Here is an 18272-nt window from a genome sequence, read left to right on the forward strand (position 1 = left end):
TACTCCCTATAATTTTACATGCTTCGATAGTTTGATTACTCAATTTTATAAGAGACTATCTATTTCTTTTTTTCTTCTTCCAATCAAATTTGAACACAAATAAAAGTAAAAATTGAAGTATTTTTCTTCTTACAATACTATCTTACTTTTAAAAAGATATCACATTCACATCACATCAAAACAAAATAAAAAAAAATTAAAAACGAAACATGTATATATATATATGTGTGTGTGTGTGTGTGTGTGTGTGTGTGTGTGTGTGAAAAGTTCGAATGGCAAGACCTTCTTGTGCGGTCGTGCGGCGATTTTCAGAATACATCAACAGTGTTAACAATATGCACCAATAGTGTAAGAGAAACACACCACAATAAAATGCAAAAATACACCAAAAAATACACAACACATCTAAAAAAATACATCATATATCTCCATATCATTAATGGTGTGTTTTCAAACACTATGTAGTGCTTTTAGTCCTACATAATGGTGTGTTGTTAGTGATGCGTACTTAATTTATGTGTGTTTTTGTAGTGCATTTCATAACATTGATGGTGTATATATTGCTTAACTATTGGTGTATTCTGAAAACCGCCGCACGACCACACGGGAGGGTCTCGTTGCACCGAAACTCGACTATATATATATATATACCCACACACACGTACAAAAGGCTGCGGCCGCCTTTTGTCAAGTTAGCAAACTTGCTGTCATCATATATAAAAAAAAAAAATCAGTTTTAATGTGTCACCTAAAGATTGATTAGGATAAGGACAATCTAAACACTATTTAAGAACATGTATCATATAAATTTTGTTTTTGTGTAATAACTTATAAATTACGGAATATATTTAAAAATGTTGTGTGATAAATTTGATTGTGAAAGTGTTAAAAAAATGACAAGTATAGAGTTTGTGTGTTTTTTTTTAATATACATATTTATGATTAAAACAAAATAAAAGTTCCCATGCTAGGGGTTAATCAGGCTAAGACATTTCATAATTATTGTTTGTGTTGCATAAAATTTTGAGAATTATGCAAAAATAATCTTGACCCATGAAGTTCGGTCAAGTGGGTAGGTTTGCGTACGAGACAAGCTTTTGTGTAGTTCATAGACTATTACTATACAAGAATAAGGTTCATTTAATATACACTATTGAATAGTGATGATGATTTTTCTTATTATTGAAAAAAATAAGATGGATTAAATAATTTGGGAATGAAAATTTAGATGCATAATTAAAAGAAATATTAGGTATGTAATATCACACGAAAAGAGAAAGTTGTTGTCATGTTTTAAACACATTATCTTCTTAGAAATTCACCAACTGATAGTCTCAACTAAACATTAAATTATTTATAATGTTTGCATTATATAGTATCCCGTCGTACTAGAAGTTAATCTACCATAATATATAAAAATCAATAAATTGTACTTGTTAAATATATAATATATGAAATTAATGATTAGGACAATCAAGTGTTTAATGTTTTACCTAGACTGTCAAAAACTTGTTCATTTAAGTTATAAAATTGAATCTTACCATCTTTAATATTTATAGTAAATTGCATCCGTTCTCAACTTTATTTTACCTACTTGTAGGACCACTTTCTTGACTAAACAAGGAGCATTGACGATGAATGGTTAATTAGTGGTTAAGCGCCCATAACTAATTAAACAAGTGGAAGAAATATAAGATGAGTAAAAAAAAAATGAATGGTTCACATCTTCATCATAGGGTAGAGTATAATATTATGGCCGTGTTTGGTAAAATAGTTAGTCTATCAGTTAATATTGACTTATTTGATCACTATTATTTATTTGACTTGGTTAAACAATCAATATGTGTATTTGATTAATTAATTTTTTGTAAAAATTTATTGCTCCAAAATACTAATTCAAAAAGTTCGATCTGCTTTTTGATAAAGTCATTTTGTATATAATCAGCTATCAACTAATAGCTAATTTATTAAACACTTTTCTACAATCAACTAATGATATTAACTAGTCAAACTCACTAATCCAATCGGCTAACAGCTACTTACCAAACACCCCCTATAACTTATTGATTATTTAATTTTTGTCTTAGGCATATTCTAGAAGACTTGCAAAATAAGAGACCAAATAAATAAAATGTGATTTTTGTACTTTGATCACAACTTCAATTGTTAATACCCTCCAAGCCCAATACAATATTACAATTTTCAGTTTATATAATTAGAAAATTATCAACAAACATTTCAATCAAATGTAATTAATACGATTTATGACATATACACCATAGGGGCCAACCAAGGTTCATTGCTCACACTACTAGAGTCTATAAATATTCTCATGCCCTCTTGAGTTATACGCAGAAAGTCAGGAGAAAATTACACTTAGCTTAATACAAACATTACTCTGAAACACACACTGAGATGATGGAGATCGTGTTTGGTCTCATTGGCTTTTCAATTGCAATTGTTTTCTTGGTGTGCCTGTGGAGAATGCTGAACTGGGCTTGGTTTAGGCCAAGAAAATTGCAGAAGATTCTCAGACAACAGGGTCTTAAAGGGACCGATTATAAGTTCATTTTTGGAGACCTCAAAAAGATATCCAAGAGCGTTGAAGATGCCAAGTCAAAGCCCATTAACCTATCAGATGACATATCTCCGAGAGCCCTTCCATTCTTCATTGATGCCATCCAAAAAAATGGTATGTTCTATCATCTCTAGCTACCACGTAGTTACTTAGTGACAGGGGCAAAGTTAGTTAGATAGTTAATTGGTAATTTTAAGATTTCAAGTTCGACTCTTCAATTCATTGATTGGGAATTGTCTATTGGTTTTTAACTATGAGTAACATATATATACTGTTTTACCTCATTCTGGTCGGTTAAAGTCACAAGGTGCCCACTGTCTAGACTTCACCCAGAATGCACCACCTCTAACTACCACATACATGCACTTAGTTACTTAGCAAGGTGGGACAACCATAACCAAGTTGATCGCACATCAATTGATTTTGATAACTAACCTCAAATTTTCAAGTTTGACTTCCCTTAGAACTGTCGGTCAACTATGGGTAACCTACTTTACCTCATTGTGATTCTTTGTCGACTAGAGTCACGAGTCCAATTTCACCCAGAACATATCTTTAGATAGCATGTCTCTATTGGCCTTTGAGTCAGTCAATTATAAACAATCTAAATTGGTTAACCTCATTATACTCCTTTGTCAGCTAAAGTCAGGCCGTACCAACGAATAACGGACTTTTCTATAATTAAAGTTTTGTGACACTAATTTCTTGGCGGTTGCACATAAATCATGTTAGCTAGCTAACTGCAATGACTTGCAGGTGAGAATTCATTTGTATGGCTTGGGCCAAAGCCATTGGTATTCATCAAGGACCCTGAACTTGTAAAGAATGTCTTCACAAAGCACACTATCTTTCAGAAGCCTCCTTCCAATCCACTAAGCAAATTGCTAGCCCAAGGTGTCATATTTCATGAAGAAGATAAGTGGGTCAAACATAGAAAAATCATCAATCCTGGCTTTCAAATGGAGAAGCTAAAGGTTACTTCATTTCATTTCTTTATGGGTTTCATTCCATTATTTGTGTTCTAAAATAATGATGAATGATAACAAGTATGCATGCTTTTATCATTGTCTTAATGTAGCATATGATACCAGCCTTCTACCTAAGTTGTAGTGAAATGTTGAGCGAGTGGGAGAAGAATGTGGGCGACCAAGGTTTAGCTGAGCTAGACGTGTGGCCTTACCTTCAACAATTGGCTAGTGATGTGATTTCGCGCACTGCATTTGGAAGTAGCTATGAAGAAGGGAATAAAATATTCGAACTCCAAAGAGAGCAAGTTGGTTATGTATTACAAATTTCGAGTTCAATTTATATTCCAGGATGGAGGTAAAGCAAAACCGGTGGTTTATGTTTATAATAACTTGGATTTATTGAATTAATGAAGAACATATTGATGCATGCAGGTTCTTACCAACTAAGAGGAATAGAAGAATGAAGCAAATTGAGAAGCAAGTTCATGCATCAATTATGGATATAATTGACAAGAGAGTGAAGGCGATGAGAGGAGGAGAAGCTAGTCCAGATGACCTATTGGGCATATTATTGGAATCCAATTTTGAAGAAATTGAACAAAATGGAAACAAGAATTTTGGGATGACCACAAGGGAGGTGATTGAAGAGTGTAAGTTGTTCTATTTAGCTGGGCAAGAGACCACATCTTCGTTGCTTGTGTGGACTATGGTGTTGTTGAGTATGCATCAAGAATGGCAAACAAGAGCTAGAGAAGAGGTTTTTAAGCTATTTGGTAAAGATAGACCTGATTTTGATGGATTAAATCGTTTGAAAATTGTAAGTTTAAATTTTTTTTTTCACTATTATATATAGTCTCTCAACTTTGAATTTCTTATCACTTATTACCTGATTATACTGTTGCATGGTTAAAAACAGGTGACAATGATTTTAAACGAGTCTTTGAGGTTATACCCGCCTGGAACATCACTTAGGCGACTTACTAAAGAACAAACAAAGATAGGAGATATAACATTTCCCCCAGGTGTTTTAATCGCAATACCAGTGATCTTGTATCATTACGACGAGAAGATATGGGGCAACGATGCGAAGGAGTTCAAACCACAGAGATTTAGTGAGGGGGTGTCAAAGGTAACTAAAGGGCAACTAGCATTCTTCCCCTTTAGCAGTGGACCTAGAATATGTATTGGGCAAAACTTCGCCATGCTTGAAGCAAAAATGGCAATGGCCATGATTTTACAGCGGTTTTCCTTTGAGCTCTCACCATCCTATGCACATGCTCCCACCACCGTCATAACGTTGCAACCTCAGTTTGGTGCTCCGCTCCTCTTGCGCAAAACGTAGAGTGCAATGCCACATATAGTATTCATACTTACTTGGATTATATATATGAGACATCATTTGGAATTCGTTTGTCTTAGAGATGGGTAAAATCTTCATATTTTAATAAATAAATAAAAGTTAGTATTACTATTTTCATCTCATATAGAATACCAATTAAGTATGTGCATGTATGTCTCACTCTATTGGATGTAAAACAAAAATTATGTATATGTATTTAGACATATTTATACAATGAAATTTACTTAATTAAATAGATTGACTTCTTAACACTATCTATAATATTAAAATTGTAATTAGTTAGAATAAATTTTCTATAATATTTTATAAAAAAAAATCTATATTATCTATATTTACATTACATTCTATTATATCATTTCTGCAGTTGAGATTGACATTTCAAAACTTTTGCTCATTCAAAAATAAAATGAATTGACTAAATATAATAATCAAATAAATTGTCAATGATTAAATCTTAAAATGACACCAATGCCAACCTATAGTTTCATTTATTTGACTTTTTTTAAGTACTCCATATATTTGATATTTCTTTACTAGCACGTGCAAGTGTGCAACCCCGACCATTTGCCCATATAAACCCGACTTATTCAAATGGAGTAGGAGAAATGGAGTGTGGGTCCAACGCGCCTGCCGAGTTCGTCAAACTCCAACCACCTTATATGAAATGGTCTATGGCGTCGGTCAACTATTTAGTTGATTTCTCAACATTTCCTGTCCCAACTCTCTCGCCAAACCCAACACCCTCCGCTCTTCTCTCTCAACCCAAAACCTTTTCAACAACCTCTACAATGGCGGTCTCCGGCGGGTACGCAGCCTCCCTCACCGTTCCCGGCTCCAAGCCGAAGTTAGGTTCCAGCAGTACCCACACGCCGTCTTCCTCTCTCTCTACGCTGCCGTTTTCGGTTCCTTTTCGCTGCCGGAGACTGAAGCCGTTGGTTTATGGGACTGGATCGCTGAACCCTAGATGCGATGGTGGTTCGAATTCGTTGGTTAGCAGTGAAGCAAAGAGATCGGCTAACCCTTCTAGTCTTTCCGCTTTGGAGCTTCTCAAGACATCCGCCGCCGATCGTAAGCTTCCCTTCCTTTTTCGCTTTTAACTTCCACTCAAGATTTCTCACGTTGGATATGTTTTTTTGTTTTGCATTTATTACTCAAAGATAGTTACTTTAATTGTTTTCGAGCTGACTTAGATTGCAAGAAAGAGTATTTTCAGTCTGTCTTGTCAGCATCAGTATGAAATTTACCATATTTAGTGAGGAGTTTTTCTTTGCTGCTTAAAGGCTTAAATTTGGCATATCTGCATTTGATACAGCTAGACTATGATGAATAATGTCTGAACTTTGTTAGAAAGTTAGAAAGTTTAGAATTTTATTTAGCATAAATCCTTATTTGATCCCTTGATCATAACAAATGGAGTCAGCCAGTGCTACAATGGAAATCACAACATCAGCTAAGGCAGATTGTGGGCAACAAAGTTATAAAACTATAGCTAAATTGCATGTTTTGACCTGTTTTAATTAGATCATCATGGTAGAATTAGTTGATACTCTGTAAAATATTGAATAATCTATCCTCACAATATGTGTGCTGACATTTTCTTTCATGTATATAAATGGTGAAATGTTCTTTCTGAGGTTTATGAAGAAACACTGATTTTGGGTCTCCAAACATTCTTTGTATTTCATCTTCAGGGTATACGAAGCAAAGTAGCAGTATTGTTGTTATCGGGCTTAACATTCATACAGCACCAGTTGAAGTGCGAGAGAAATTTGCTATTGCAGAATCAGACTGGCCCCGTGCAATTAATGAACTGTGTTCCTTGAATCATATAGAAGAAGCTGCTGTTCTTAGCACATGTAACCGGATTGAAATATATGTTTTAGCTCTATCTCAGACTCGTGGGGTGAAAGAAGTGACTGAATGGATGTCTAAGGTGCTAATTATCCTCCATCTTTCGTTGAAATTGTTATCTATCTACCTTTCACCATTCTCAAACCACAAGATAAATATTAAACTTTCTCGGGTTAAAGATAACAGGAATCAGTTTGCTTTTGCATTTCCTATGAATTAGTTGCATCATGTGGTTGTCCTAATCATCATCTGTCTTTTTTTTCTTTTTTTTTTTTAACAGACAAGTGGAGTTCCAATTCCAGAGATCTCTCAACACCGATTTTTGCTGCACGACAAGGATGCAATTCAACATCTGTTTGAAGTTTCTGCTGGACTAGACTCCCTTGTCCTTGGAGAAGGTCAAATTCTTGCACAGGTAAAGCAGGTTGTAAAGACTTCACAAGGAGCCACTGGGTTTGGTAAGAAAATAAGCGGGCTGTTTAAGCATGCAATTACAGTTGGAAAACGGGTTAGATCCGAGACCAGCATTTCCACCGGGTCAGTTTCTGTAAGCTCGGCTGCTGTGGAGCTTGTACAGATGAAGCTTCCAGAGAATTCTTATGCTACTGCCCGAGTATTGGTTGTTGGAGCTGGCAAAATGGGAAAACTCGTAATCAAACACTTGGTCGCTAAAGGGTGTAGACAAATGGTAGTCGTAAACAGGACCGAAGACAAAGTTGCTGCTATATGCGAGGAGCTCAAGGATGTCGAGATAACATACAGACCTCTTTCAGAAATCTTAGCGCGTGCTTCACAAGCCGACGTGGTTTTCACATGTACTGCTTCAAATGCCCCTTTGTTTTCGAAAGATAATGTTCGCGCACTCCCCCCCACGAGCGATCAGCTCGGTGGCCAGAGGCTGTTTGTTGATATATCTGTCCCTCGGAATGTGGAGCCAAGTGTCTCTGATCTTGAAGCTACAAAGGTTTACAATGTTGATGATCTTAAAGAAGTCGTGGCAGCTAACAAGGAAGACCGGTTGAGGAAGAAATTGGAAGCTTTGGCAATCATTAATGATGAAGTTAAGCAATTCGAAGCTTGGAAAAACTCCCTCGAGACAGTTCCAACTATCAAAAAGCTTAGGGCCTATGCTGAAAGAATTAGAGCTTCTGAGGTCAACAAGTGTTTATCAAAGATGGGCGATGACATCCCAAAAGACAAGAAGAAAGCTATCTACGATCTTAGCTTGGGCATAATGAATAAGCTCCTTCATGGGCCAATGGAGCATCTAAGATGCGATGGAGACAATCGGCCATTGAGCGAGATACTTGATAATATGCATGCTCTTAACAGAATATTTGGTCTTGATACAGACACATCTTTATTGGAAGAAAAGGTTCGGGCCAAGCTAGAACAAAATCAGAAGCAAGCTTCTTGAAGTCGGGTATTTTGATAAAATTTACGGAGTATTCATCATTTTTTCCCCCGAAGCAAGTAGAGAATCTAACACAACAGCACATATATACAATCCTAAGCTAATTGCATTTGTTTACATGACCTTATACCCTTGATTTGGTCAGTCTCCCATTTCCTTCATTCCTTTATAGTTCTTTGCTTTCATTGGTTAGGGGAGATTTGACATTGTAGGTAATCTGTAGGAGAATAGTATGTATTATGTAAGAATATGAGAATCAAAATTCTTTTAGCAGCTGAGCATACTTATAACAGCTTTTGTTGATTCATCCAACTAATCCAAGAGTACTGCATTTTTTTTATTTTTTTATTTTTGAGTTTAAGATAAGTATTATGTGGTGGTACATACTTGAAAACACAACATGAGAAGAACCAAAATGTATTAAGAATGCTCATTCGTGACAGCAATTTTTTTTAAGATAAGAGTACTGCATTTTTTTTATTTTTTTATTTTTTTATTTTTGAGTTTAAGATAAGTATTATGTGGTGGTACATACTTGAAAACACAACATGAGAAGAACCAAAATGTATTAAGAATGCTCATTCGTGACAGCAATTCTGTATTGTCTGCAGTACAAAGCATCCGCTAGAAAACAACCTTAGCAGCCCATGTTTTTCATTGGGAAGCCCATGTTTTTCATTGGGTTGAACATCATGAGCTCCTTCCACAATCCTTTATAGTTCGATACTCGATAGTGTATTCACCAAACAGCCTATATATAGTTCATCCCTAAGAGAGAGACAATAGGCTTGAAAGACTCATCTGCCATGGCTGTAACTTCCTCTTCATCTGGTGTTACCAGTGTTTTTGGTGTTGGAAAATACACAACTCAGTTGCTCACCGTCGAACCCAACAAAGCAACTCCAAATGCTCCCCCAAAGCCACTCTTAATCGCCACCCCTACAGAAACTGGTGACTTTCCAGTGCTGATGTTTCTTCCTGGCTATATGATTCTGAATTCCTTCTACTCTCAGCTCCTTCAACACATAGCTTCTCATGGTTTCATCGCCGTTGCTCCCCAGGTATATATTTGGTTTCTCTCTCCCTCTTTCTTGTACTGTTATCTGATTTTTTTGGGTGACGAGGGAAACTCGGAGCATATACTACTCAAAATAAATCCTGACTTGGGGCCCTAGCCGATAAAAGATTACAATGCAAAGAGAAAAATCAGTTTTGTCCATAGTTCACGGCTAGCTAGCTCAAACCAATAAGGTCAATAGGCCTCCGTTGGGAGTTGAACTTATAACCTTGTGGTTACCGTGTATCTATGTTGGACGGAGGCAGGGAAGTCTAGCACCCGATGGCTGGGAATTGTTGGGAGGAGGCAGGTAAAAGGCTTAAACGTCCAAGCCCTGCACCCAGCATCTTAAAAATGTGATAACGGTTTGTAATCTCTGATCCTAGTGAGTTGGGTAGCGTTTCATCCTAAAAATGACTTTGTTTGGTAAAATAGTTAGTTTATCAATCAATTTTGGCTTATTTGACCATTATTAATTGTTTAACTTGGTTAAAAATTAATATAAGTGTTTGATTAATTAACTTTTTTGTAACTCTAAAGTGCTAAAATTCAAAAAGTTGTTCAAAACAGTTTTTTAAATTAATTTTTTCAACAAAAAAAGATAAAATTATACCAAACAATTATCAACTAACAGTTAATTTACAAACAGATTTCTACAATCAACTAATGTTATCACTTAATTATACTCTCTAATTAACACAATCAACTATCAGCTAACAGTCATTTACCAGGCAATATGTTTGTTTTCCTCGGCAAACTTTAACGTTAATTTGTTTGGTTTTATGCAGTTATATCTCATATCTTGCTGTGATGCAACTGATGAGATAAAATCCTCGGCCGAAGTCACGAACTGGCTGTCGGAAGGATTAACCAGTTTCCTTCCATCTCAAGTCCAACCAGACCTGAAAAAACTAGCGTTATCCGGACACAGCCGGGGAGGGAAAGTAGCATTCGCGCTAGCTCTGGGCAAGACGGCGACGGCTGATCTGAAATTCTCAGCCATAATCGGCGTGGACCCCGTCGGCGGAACATGCCCTGATGTCCTCAACTCCACTCCTGATTACTTCGACCTTAACATGCCAGCAATGGTGATCGGGTCGGGCTTGGGAGATGTCAAGAAGAATCTTTTGAGCTGCCCTTGCGCGCCCAAGGGGTCGAACTATGCCGCTTTCTACAGCAAGTGTCGCGCGCCGGCTTGTTGCTTGGTGGCTAAAGACTACGGACACACTGACATGCTGGACGATGATACGAGAGGGAGTTTGCGTGGGATGCTGACTTATTGTATGTGCAAGAACGGGCCGGCTAGGGCGCCGATGCGGGCGTTTGTGGGCGGCGCTGTGGTGGCGTTCTTGAGAGGGTTTTTGGAGAGTGACATGAATCCTTTGATGGGTATTATAGACCAGACTGAAACTGCACCTGTTGAGCTTCAACCAGTGGATTCCAAAGATTTGGTGAGGGCCTAAGTTGCATGTTATTGCAAATGAATGGAATTGAAGGTTGTGTGTCAACTGTCAAGAAAGTATGGTAGGTACTAGGTAGTAGTAAATGTAGTCAGTATTTGGGAGAAGGGAGTCGAAATGGGATCGTTATATCGTGTGCCCTGTCCAAAACGATGTCATTTTTAGGTTGAGTTTAGATGTATTATGTTAAGAGTTTATGTGTTTTATATTATGAGTTCATGTGTATTCTACTATACAATTCTGTACATTCGGAACATAGTTTTTTTTTTTTTTAAGTTAACGACAGAAACGGAAAATGAAATTTCTAAAAAAAAACATATACCAAACGACGTCGTTTTGATCAGGGCACACAATGCATTGTGCGCCCTGCTGCACGATATAATTTATCGTGAAACTGGTACCTACCATTTCGGTAAATTAAATAATTGTCCAATTAACTTGGTTGGAATTTGACTTTCAATATACCATTTTTTCCGAAAAATTGATTACTAAAATTATACTAAAATGACAATTTCTCTATAATTAAGGGACATTTTCGGACTTTCGGTAATGAAGTCATGTTTTTAGTTTGAACCAGTTTGTCTTTTGTTATGTGCATAAACTCACATTGAATAAATGTTCTTCTTTTGTTGGGTAAATGAACATTTAACACACATAGCAATGATAACATGTGAAGGCACAGAGTATCACTATCTTTTAGCAGTGCTTTCAATTCGACAGAGTATCATTCATGCATTCAGCTAGAAAACAACGCATGAAAAAACAATCTTTTGACAGTTCAACATTCCTACCAATGCATGTTCCATATTGGTTGGCTATCAATGTTTTACACGTTTATTGTTATTATTATTATTATTATTATTATTATTATTATTATTATTATTTTGGCTTTTAATAGGTATGACAGAAAAATTGAGGTGGTAATAATTGAAGTCATCGGTTGCCAAGCTGGTGGGGTCTAATGGTAAGTAGTTAAAACGATGACAGGAAAACTTAGGCAGTAATAATTGAACTCATCAGTTGCTAAGATGGTGCGGGCTGTTGGGCATATATATAATATATAAACATAAATGTGCAATTCAACTATCAATTTAAATTTTTAGTTGAGATAAAGTATATGCTTAAATTCGGTATCAAACATGTTGCTTGGAACCCATCAAAAGTAATCGGCATACGTGAGAGGCGTAAATGTGCAATCTAACTATCAACATAGGCTTTAGTTGAGATGGAGCACATGCTTCAATTCGACAAGTGGCAATTCCCAGCGCCAATCTAACTATCAACATAGGCTTTAGTTGAGATGAATCACATGTTTCAATTCGACAAGTGACAATTCCCAGCACCTATTAAAATTAAATGTACATTTTAGAGAATAGTTGAATAGTTAAACAAAGAAAGAAACTGAACCGCTAATTGGATTTATCCTTAGTATTGTACCAACTACAGACTGATCTAAAATTTGACATTGCAAGTAATATTCAAGGAGATGAAGATCACTCTCAAAACTCAATTCGTGATAAGTAAATTGGCATTAACCATTTAATCACATTCTTCTAGTGATATTAACCATTTAACCACATCCTTTCGGTCATAGTATCACGTATCGAATCGAGTAGGAACTGAGCTCGGTCAACCGGCAGAAGTCCAACAGCTTTTGTTGATTCATTCAAAATTGTACAATTTTGTTTTTTTTATTATTGTTCTTTTGCAAAGCTCTTTTACTATGTTTAATTGTCAATTCTTTGAGAATGATTTCTTCATTTTTTAAAATTATAACTATGGGTACACAATCCTGCAGATAAACTCATAAACCAATAAACCATGTTTGAAGAAAGCATAACAAAAAACCAACAGAGATAAGCAGGATTGACTCTGAAACCTCAATTCAGATAAGAGCAGAATTCCAGCTCCAATAAAGTGTTTGGCTTTAGAATGATTGAACATCATAATTAAAATGAAAATAAAAAAATTGAGGAAAAAACACTCAACTTTAACTGTCTTCGTACAACTATCACATAATGTAATCTTTCTGGTAAGAGAAATCTTTTTTGTTTTCCTGACAGAAAATCTATTCTTTCTCTTGTTGAGAAAACCCCATCAATTTTCTAATACTGGGGAACAATCTAGAAGGGGAACAACTATCACATAATGTAATCTTTCTGGTAAGAGAAATCTTTTTTGTTTTCCTGACAGAAAATCTATTCTTTCTCTTGTTGAGAAAACCCCATCAATTTTCTAATACTGGGGAACAATCTAGAAGGGGATGAACCAGAAGAAGGGTTCTCCACTAAATACTCATCAACCAATTGCTTAACAGACCTAGCAGATAACGGATGGAAATTGGCAGCCCAATCTGAAACAAACCCTTTGATCAACACCCCCCTTTCCTCTTCACTGCTTCTCTTCCATTTGTTCTTCGCCTCCTCCGAATTCAAGCCCATGTAATTGCAGAGCTCCGTGAACAGCATCTCTTTGCTCTTCCTTAGAGCCTCCTGTTTCTGCACCGCTTTGGATTTGATCTTCGTGACCTCCGCGGCCAAATCTAAGGCCAGCTCTGAATCGCTCATCTTGTTCTCGTTGGTGCACGAGATTCTGCGAAGATTGGGTGCATTGTTGAGATGATACGTGGAGGGGATGTGTGCGTGTTGAGATTTTGAGGGATGTTGATGGAAAAGCTTCGGCGGTAAGAGATGGATTCTCAGAGCCATTTGAATTGATGAAAATTAGGTCTGAATTTGCTGCAAAATTTTCAAGAAATTTTAGGGCTGGGAAGTTCTCTGCAGTCCTGCCACTTGAGATACATTACCATACAATTCACATGAAACCCGAATACCCGACATCCAAATTTTACAGGGCATTTGGTTGGAAGGTAAATTGATAATTTACAATAGAGTAAATACCCAAAATGGTCCCTCGACTATAGCTAAATTCCCAAATTGGTCCTCAACTTTCAATTTTAACCAATTAAGTCCTTAAGTTTCAAAATTTGACCCAATTTCGTCCTATGTTAAATTCTCCGTTTAATTCCCGTCAAGTTGAAGGTCAGAGTGGTAATTTCCCCTCCTGCGTGCGTTCTCCCTTCATCTCGTCGGTTATAAGATGTAGAATAATCCCTAATTGTCATTCATTCTCTTCATACCCTAAATTCAGTTTCTCCCTTCACCGCCTTCTTCGAGATGCATTCGAACTACAATGAAGACAGCTATGGTTCCTCAAGAAACCACTCATTGTTTCAACACGGTGAAGTAATGTCGAATATGCGTTGTCATTGTGGTGAATCGTTGAAGCTACACACCTCATGGACGAATGACAATCCTGGGAGAAGGTATTGGGACTGTGGACTGAATATGGTGAGTAATTTCTGACAATTTATATTTGTTTAGTGTTTAATTTTAGATTGTAATAGGTTTTGGGTTTTGGGTTTTGGGTATAGGGCAGGAGAGTGGATGGGTGTGGATTCGTAAGATGGTATGATCCTCCTATATGTGCAAGGTCAAGGGCAACATTCCTGGACTGTTACGACGTATAAATCGAAATGAGGAGGAAATCCAAAAGTTGAAATCAAGGTTGAGAGCTACAGCTACTGCAGAAGATCATTTGTATATATGGTAAAAATCAAAGTGTTCTTATCTCCTGGTGATGGTGATGATTTCAATTGATGCAGTAGCAGTGTTAGTGATGGTGTTGTGTAATTCCAATTCTAGAACTGTAGGTGGTGGAAAATTAGTTAAAACGCGTCCCTTGGCATTGTAGACTAGAAGTGAAATTGTATTTGTAATTGCACTAATTTATGATCAATGAAGTGTTTTGTGATTTAATGTGTGTATATAATTGGGTAATTTTCAGTTTAGTTTGGTCTCAGTAATGTCAAAGTTACTGCATAACCAAAGTCACCAGACAATTGCACTGCATAAGTAAAGTAACCAATTGGACAATTGCACTGCATAACCAAAGTAACCAAATGGACAATTGCATTGCATAACCAAAGTAATCAAATGACAATTGCACTGCATAAGCAAAGTAACCAAATGTGGACCTTTTCATTGCATAACCAAAGTAACAAAATGACAGAGCCTTTTCATTGCATAACCAAAGTAACAAAATGACAGAGCTAAATTTTACCAAAATGAGACAGTCAATGTTTACCAAAATGAGACAGCCAATTGTCTAACTAGAGACCAAAATGAGACAGCCAATTGTCTAACTAGAGTTTACATACTGCCAAATGAGAGTGCCAAAATTGTGTAACTAGAGTTTACATGGCACATATCAAACACAAAAAAAGAAAAAAAAAAACAAAAGCTCTAATAGAAATGTCTACATTGTCTCATCAGTCAAGGTTAAATGTCCAATCACTTTTTTCCTTTAGCTTTGCCAGTAGATGTAATGACTTGTTTTCCTCCCACATTGTCTATGGTCTTTATCTTTTTTTGGTGGTGGTCCTTGAGCTCTCATTTGATTTCCAACATTTAAGCTTTCACCTAAACAATTGCAAAGTAACAACCATTAGTGACTATCATTATCTAAAACCAACATATATAAGACTTACATCCCACCTGGAATTTCATTACTTGATAGATGCACTAATTCAACAGGAAGTTCAAAAACATAGGCAGGGTCATCATGCTCAATCTGGATGTCTATATCAGTACCATATTCAGGTTGTGTCTGAATTGGTATCTCTTCTTGATGAGGGATATCAGCACCTAAGTAGTTCTGCCAGGCCAACTATTAGTGGTGCACAAAATGAGACAGCTAATAACAATTAAAATATGCTTAACAGCTATTAATTATACTTGGACAGAAGTGGCAGTTGCTGGATGAGTGACCTGTGCGGTAAATGGTTCTCTAATTGGTGGATGAGTGACATGTGCAGCTGCTGGATGAGTGACTTGAGCACCTAATTGGTTCTGCCAGGAAGCAATCAAAACAACAACAATTAATTTTGCATAATAAAATATGTTGTTAGCATAATCACAAATTATACCTGGACTGTATTTGCATAAGCTGATTTATCAGGGCACCTCCTACTGTTATGGCCTTTTTGTTTACAGATTTTGCAGTGAAGGGATACATGCTTCCTAGAATATGCCTTAGTTGCTAACTGCCCCTTAGCTGCTGCCTGTCTCTTAGTTGATGATTGCCCCTTATTTGCTTCTCCAGCTGATCTTATTCTCAATTTTTTTGGTCTCCCAACTTTAGTTGTGACAAGTGGGGGTAAAGGAGGTTCTATATCAGATTGGGGCCACTCAGAAGGCCCAGCCATTGGGTGAATTGATCCTGAATAAGTTTTCACATACGTATCAACTGTGTAACATGAATCGACATACTCATATATAGGCCCATTTCCTTTTTTCAACCAAATAGCACGAATAACATGCCTACATGGTAATCCTGTGAGATCCCATTTCCTACAAGAACACGTTTTTGCTCTAAGGTCAACTTGGTGTTGATCATATGACCCTTTTATTTCAAACAAGAATTCATCAGACTGAAACCCCCAATAACCTCCAGCTTGCTCCTCAAATACTGAGATCTTCTTTACTATCCCTGGACAGATTGTCCCTGACCATTGAGCAGCCTGCTTTCTACATTCAAACAGCCTTATCATTATTTGTTTTCTCACAATCTCCAAGCAATTGATGAGTGGACTGTCCCTTGCATCTTTTATCATTGCATTGAAGGACTCACAAATGTTGTTGACAAGCATATCAGATGTGGCAGTTGTATTGAAATGAGATTTGGACCACTCACTTGGGTGTTTATCATTCAACCATTGAAATGCTGTGCTATCTAGATCCCTTAACTCTCTCATTGCATCTTTAAATGTGCTGATAGTTGTAGCCCTAGCTGCTTTCCAAAGTGCATTTTTTAGTGGTAATCCCCCAAATCCAGCTACTTGCATATTGCCATGCAAGTGTCTTACACAGTATCTATGATTCACTAGGGGTAAAACTTCTTCAAATGCTGGGATAAGGCCTTTTTGTTTGTCAGACATGAAGGTGTAATTTTGTTGCCTAAGGTTATTTAGCCCAATATCTGTTTTTAATAATTTCAAGAACCAACACCAGGAGTCTTTATTTTCCCCTTCTACTATGGCATATGCAATTGGAAATATGCTATCATTAGCATCTACACCAATGGCAGTAAGCATCATCCCTCCTGCTTTGCCTCGAAGGTGACATCCATCCACACCTACTAGTGGCCTACAATGCTTAAAACCCTCTCTACAAGCCTCCCAGCAGATATAAACTCTAAGCAATCTGTGCTTGCCACCCTCATATCTTAAATCAAATAACTTGGTAAGAAACCTTGTGTTTGGATTTGTTTTTTTTATCTCCAACTCATAATTCCAAATTTTGTTGAAGTTGTCTTCTAGTTCACCCTTGATTGCCTTCTTAGCCAAACACATTGCATTGTATGCTTGCCTAACAGTTAAGTCATGGTGATCCTCAGTGCATACTTTCTTTCTAAATTCACTAGTTTTCCATTCACTATTCCCATCAATCTGATTTCTCCATCTTTTTGCAATTAGTGAGGCAGTTACCAATCTGTTTTCATGTACCCATGCACAATCATTGTGCTCATCAACTAAAACAATAATTCTCCAACATTGTTCATCTGGATCTCTTCTACAGTTAACCCTCCAATTACAGCCCTCTTGCACACACTTGGCAATACACCTAACCTTGTCATTCTTCACAAATTTTAACTCCTTACCAAATTGTAACCCATATGTTTTCACAGCTTCTCTAAAATCTCCTTTGGTAAGAAATGTTTTCCCAAGCCACAGTGGAGATGGCAAAACTGGCCTAGGAGGTACACATTCCCTCCCATTTCCCTCACCAGATTCCCTAACATATCCCACAGACCTCACATTTCCCTCAGTTTCTTCCCCTTCACTGCCAGAGAAATGGATCTCAGCATTGATATACTTTGGATCCAATGTTTCAGTATTTTCTTCAACTCTATCACAACCACCATCCTCATCACCTCCATACTCAACATTTGGATCAATATACTTCAGAAACTCTAAGTCATCTACTCCAGTTTCCTCATTCTCATACTCACCTGCAGAATCCCCCTGCAGCCAATCAGAACCACCCTCACTCTCATCTGCACTGATTTCAGCTTCACCACCATTTGTTTCATCATTTCCAACCACCCTTAAGACAACCCATATCTCTACTACCTTTGGTCTAACAACATAGTTTGCTAATACACAAGCATCCTCATCTGTAAGCAATTCTACTAAACCATTATCACTCAAATTAAACAACCTAATGTTGTCTTCCTTCTTATATCCCACTTCATAAACCTTTTCCTTTAATGTCATCATGCCCCACTCATCTGAATCCATTTCTGCAAAGGTTTTAACTCTCCCCTCCAGATATCTAGGTGGGTTACTTTGAACAATTCTGCCCTCATATCTTAACTTCAGAAAAAACTTGTACCCATTTACTGCTAGTATAAAAATAACCAAACATGGGGTCAAACAAAGCACTTAAATAATGCACTTACAATAAACTAAAGCACTTTAATCATGCACTACAAGCCAAACACAATTGGAATTACAAGTAATAC

At 36.8% G+C, this 18272-nt stretch overlaps 5 protein-coding genes across 6 annotated transcripts; 3 read left to right on the forward strand and 2 right to left on the reverse strand.

Annotated features, from left to right (window-relative positions):
• Positions 1–2375: 2375 nt before the first annotated feature.
• On the forward strand, positions 2376–5054 carry LOC109161288 (cytochrome P450 CYP72A219-like). The gene is made up of 5 exons (XM_019309617.1): positions 2376–2692; positions 3335–3552; positions 3657–3901; positions 3979–4363; positions 4463–5054. The coding sequence occupies exons 1-5, from the start codon at positions 2416–2418 to the stop codon at positions 4886–4888; spliced, it is 1551 nt and encodes a 516-aa protein (XP_019165162.1). The 5' UTR covers positions 2376–2415; the 3' UTR covers positions 4889–5054.
• A 532-nt stretch (positions 5055–5586) lies between these two features.
• Positions 5587–8478, forward strand: LOC109161283 (glutamyl-tRNA reductase 1, chloroplastic-like). The gene is made up of 3 exons (XM_019309607.1): positions 5587–5974; positions 6598–6839; positions 7038–8478. Exons 1-3 carry the CDS (start codon positions 5695–5697, stop codon positions 8172–8174), a joined length of 1659 nt encoding a protein of 552 aa, XP_019165152.1. The 5' UTR covers positions 5587–5694; the 3' UTR covers positions 8175–8478.
• A 203-nt stretch (positions 8479–8681) lies between these two features.
• On the forward strand, positions 8682–10899 carry LOC109161293 (chlorophyllase-2, chloroplastic-like). Its single transcript, XM_019309624.1, has 2 exons — positions 8682–9232; positions 10017–10899. Exons 1-2 carry the CDS (start codon positions 8978–8980, stop codon positions 10689–10691), a joined length of 930 nt encoding a protein of 309 aa, XP_019165169.1. The 5' UTR covers positions 8682–8977; the 3' UTR covers positions 10692–10899.
• Positions 10900–12494: 1595 nt separating this feature from the next.
• On the reverse strand, positions 12495–13544 carry LOC109161295. 2 transcript variants are annotated; one of them, XM_019309629.1, is made up of 3 exons: positions 12942–13544; positions 12754–12811; positions 12495–12575 (listed from the first exon to the last, which is right to left on the reverse strand). In XM_019309629.1, exons 1-2 carry the CDS (start codon positions 13394–13396, stop codon positions 12757–12759), a joined length of 510 nt encoding a protein of 169 aa, XP_019165174.1. In that variant the 5' UTR covers positions 13397–13544; the 3' UTR covers positions 12495–12575; positions 12754–12756. The 2 variants fall into 2 exon arrangements, with proteins under 2 accessions (XP_019165174.1, XP_019165173.1); XM_019309628.1 differs by lacking the exon at positions 12495–12575 and having other exon boundaries at positions 12631–12811.
• Positions 13545–15233: 1689 nt separating this feature from the next.
• On the reverse strand, positions 15234–18048 carry LOC109161280. The gene is made up of 3 exons (XM_019309601.1): positions 15676–18048; positions 15485–15598; positions 15234–15416 (listed from the first exon to the last, which is right to left on the reverse strand). The coding sequence occupies exons 1-3, from the start codon at positions 18046–18048 to the stop codon at positions 15234–15236; spliced, it is 2670 nt and encodes an 889-aa protein (XP_019165146.1).
• Between the last annotated feature and the right edge of the window lie 224 nt (positions 18049–18272).

The sequence above is a fragment of the Ipomoea nil genome, unplaced genomic scaffold (assembly GCF_001879475.1).
Source record: "Ipomoea nil cultivar Tokyo-kokei standard unplaced genomic scaffold, Asagao_1.1 scaffold2922, whole genome shotgun sequence".
In the NCBI taxonomy this organism is placed as follows: Eukaryota; Viridiplantae; Streptophyta; class Magnoliopsida; order Solanales; family Convolvulaceae; genus Ipomoea; species Ipomoea nil.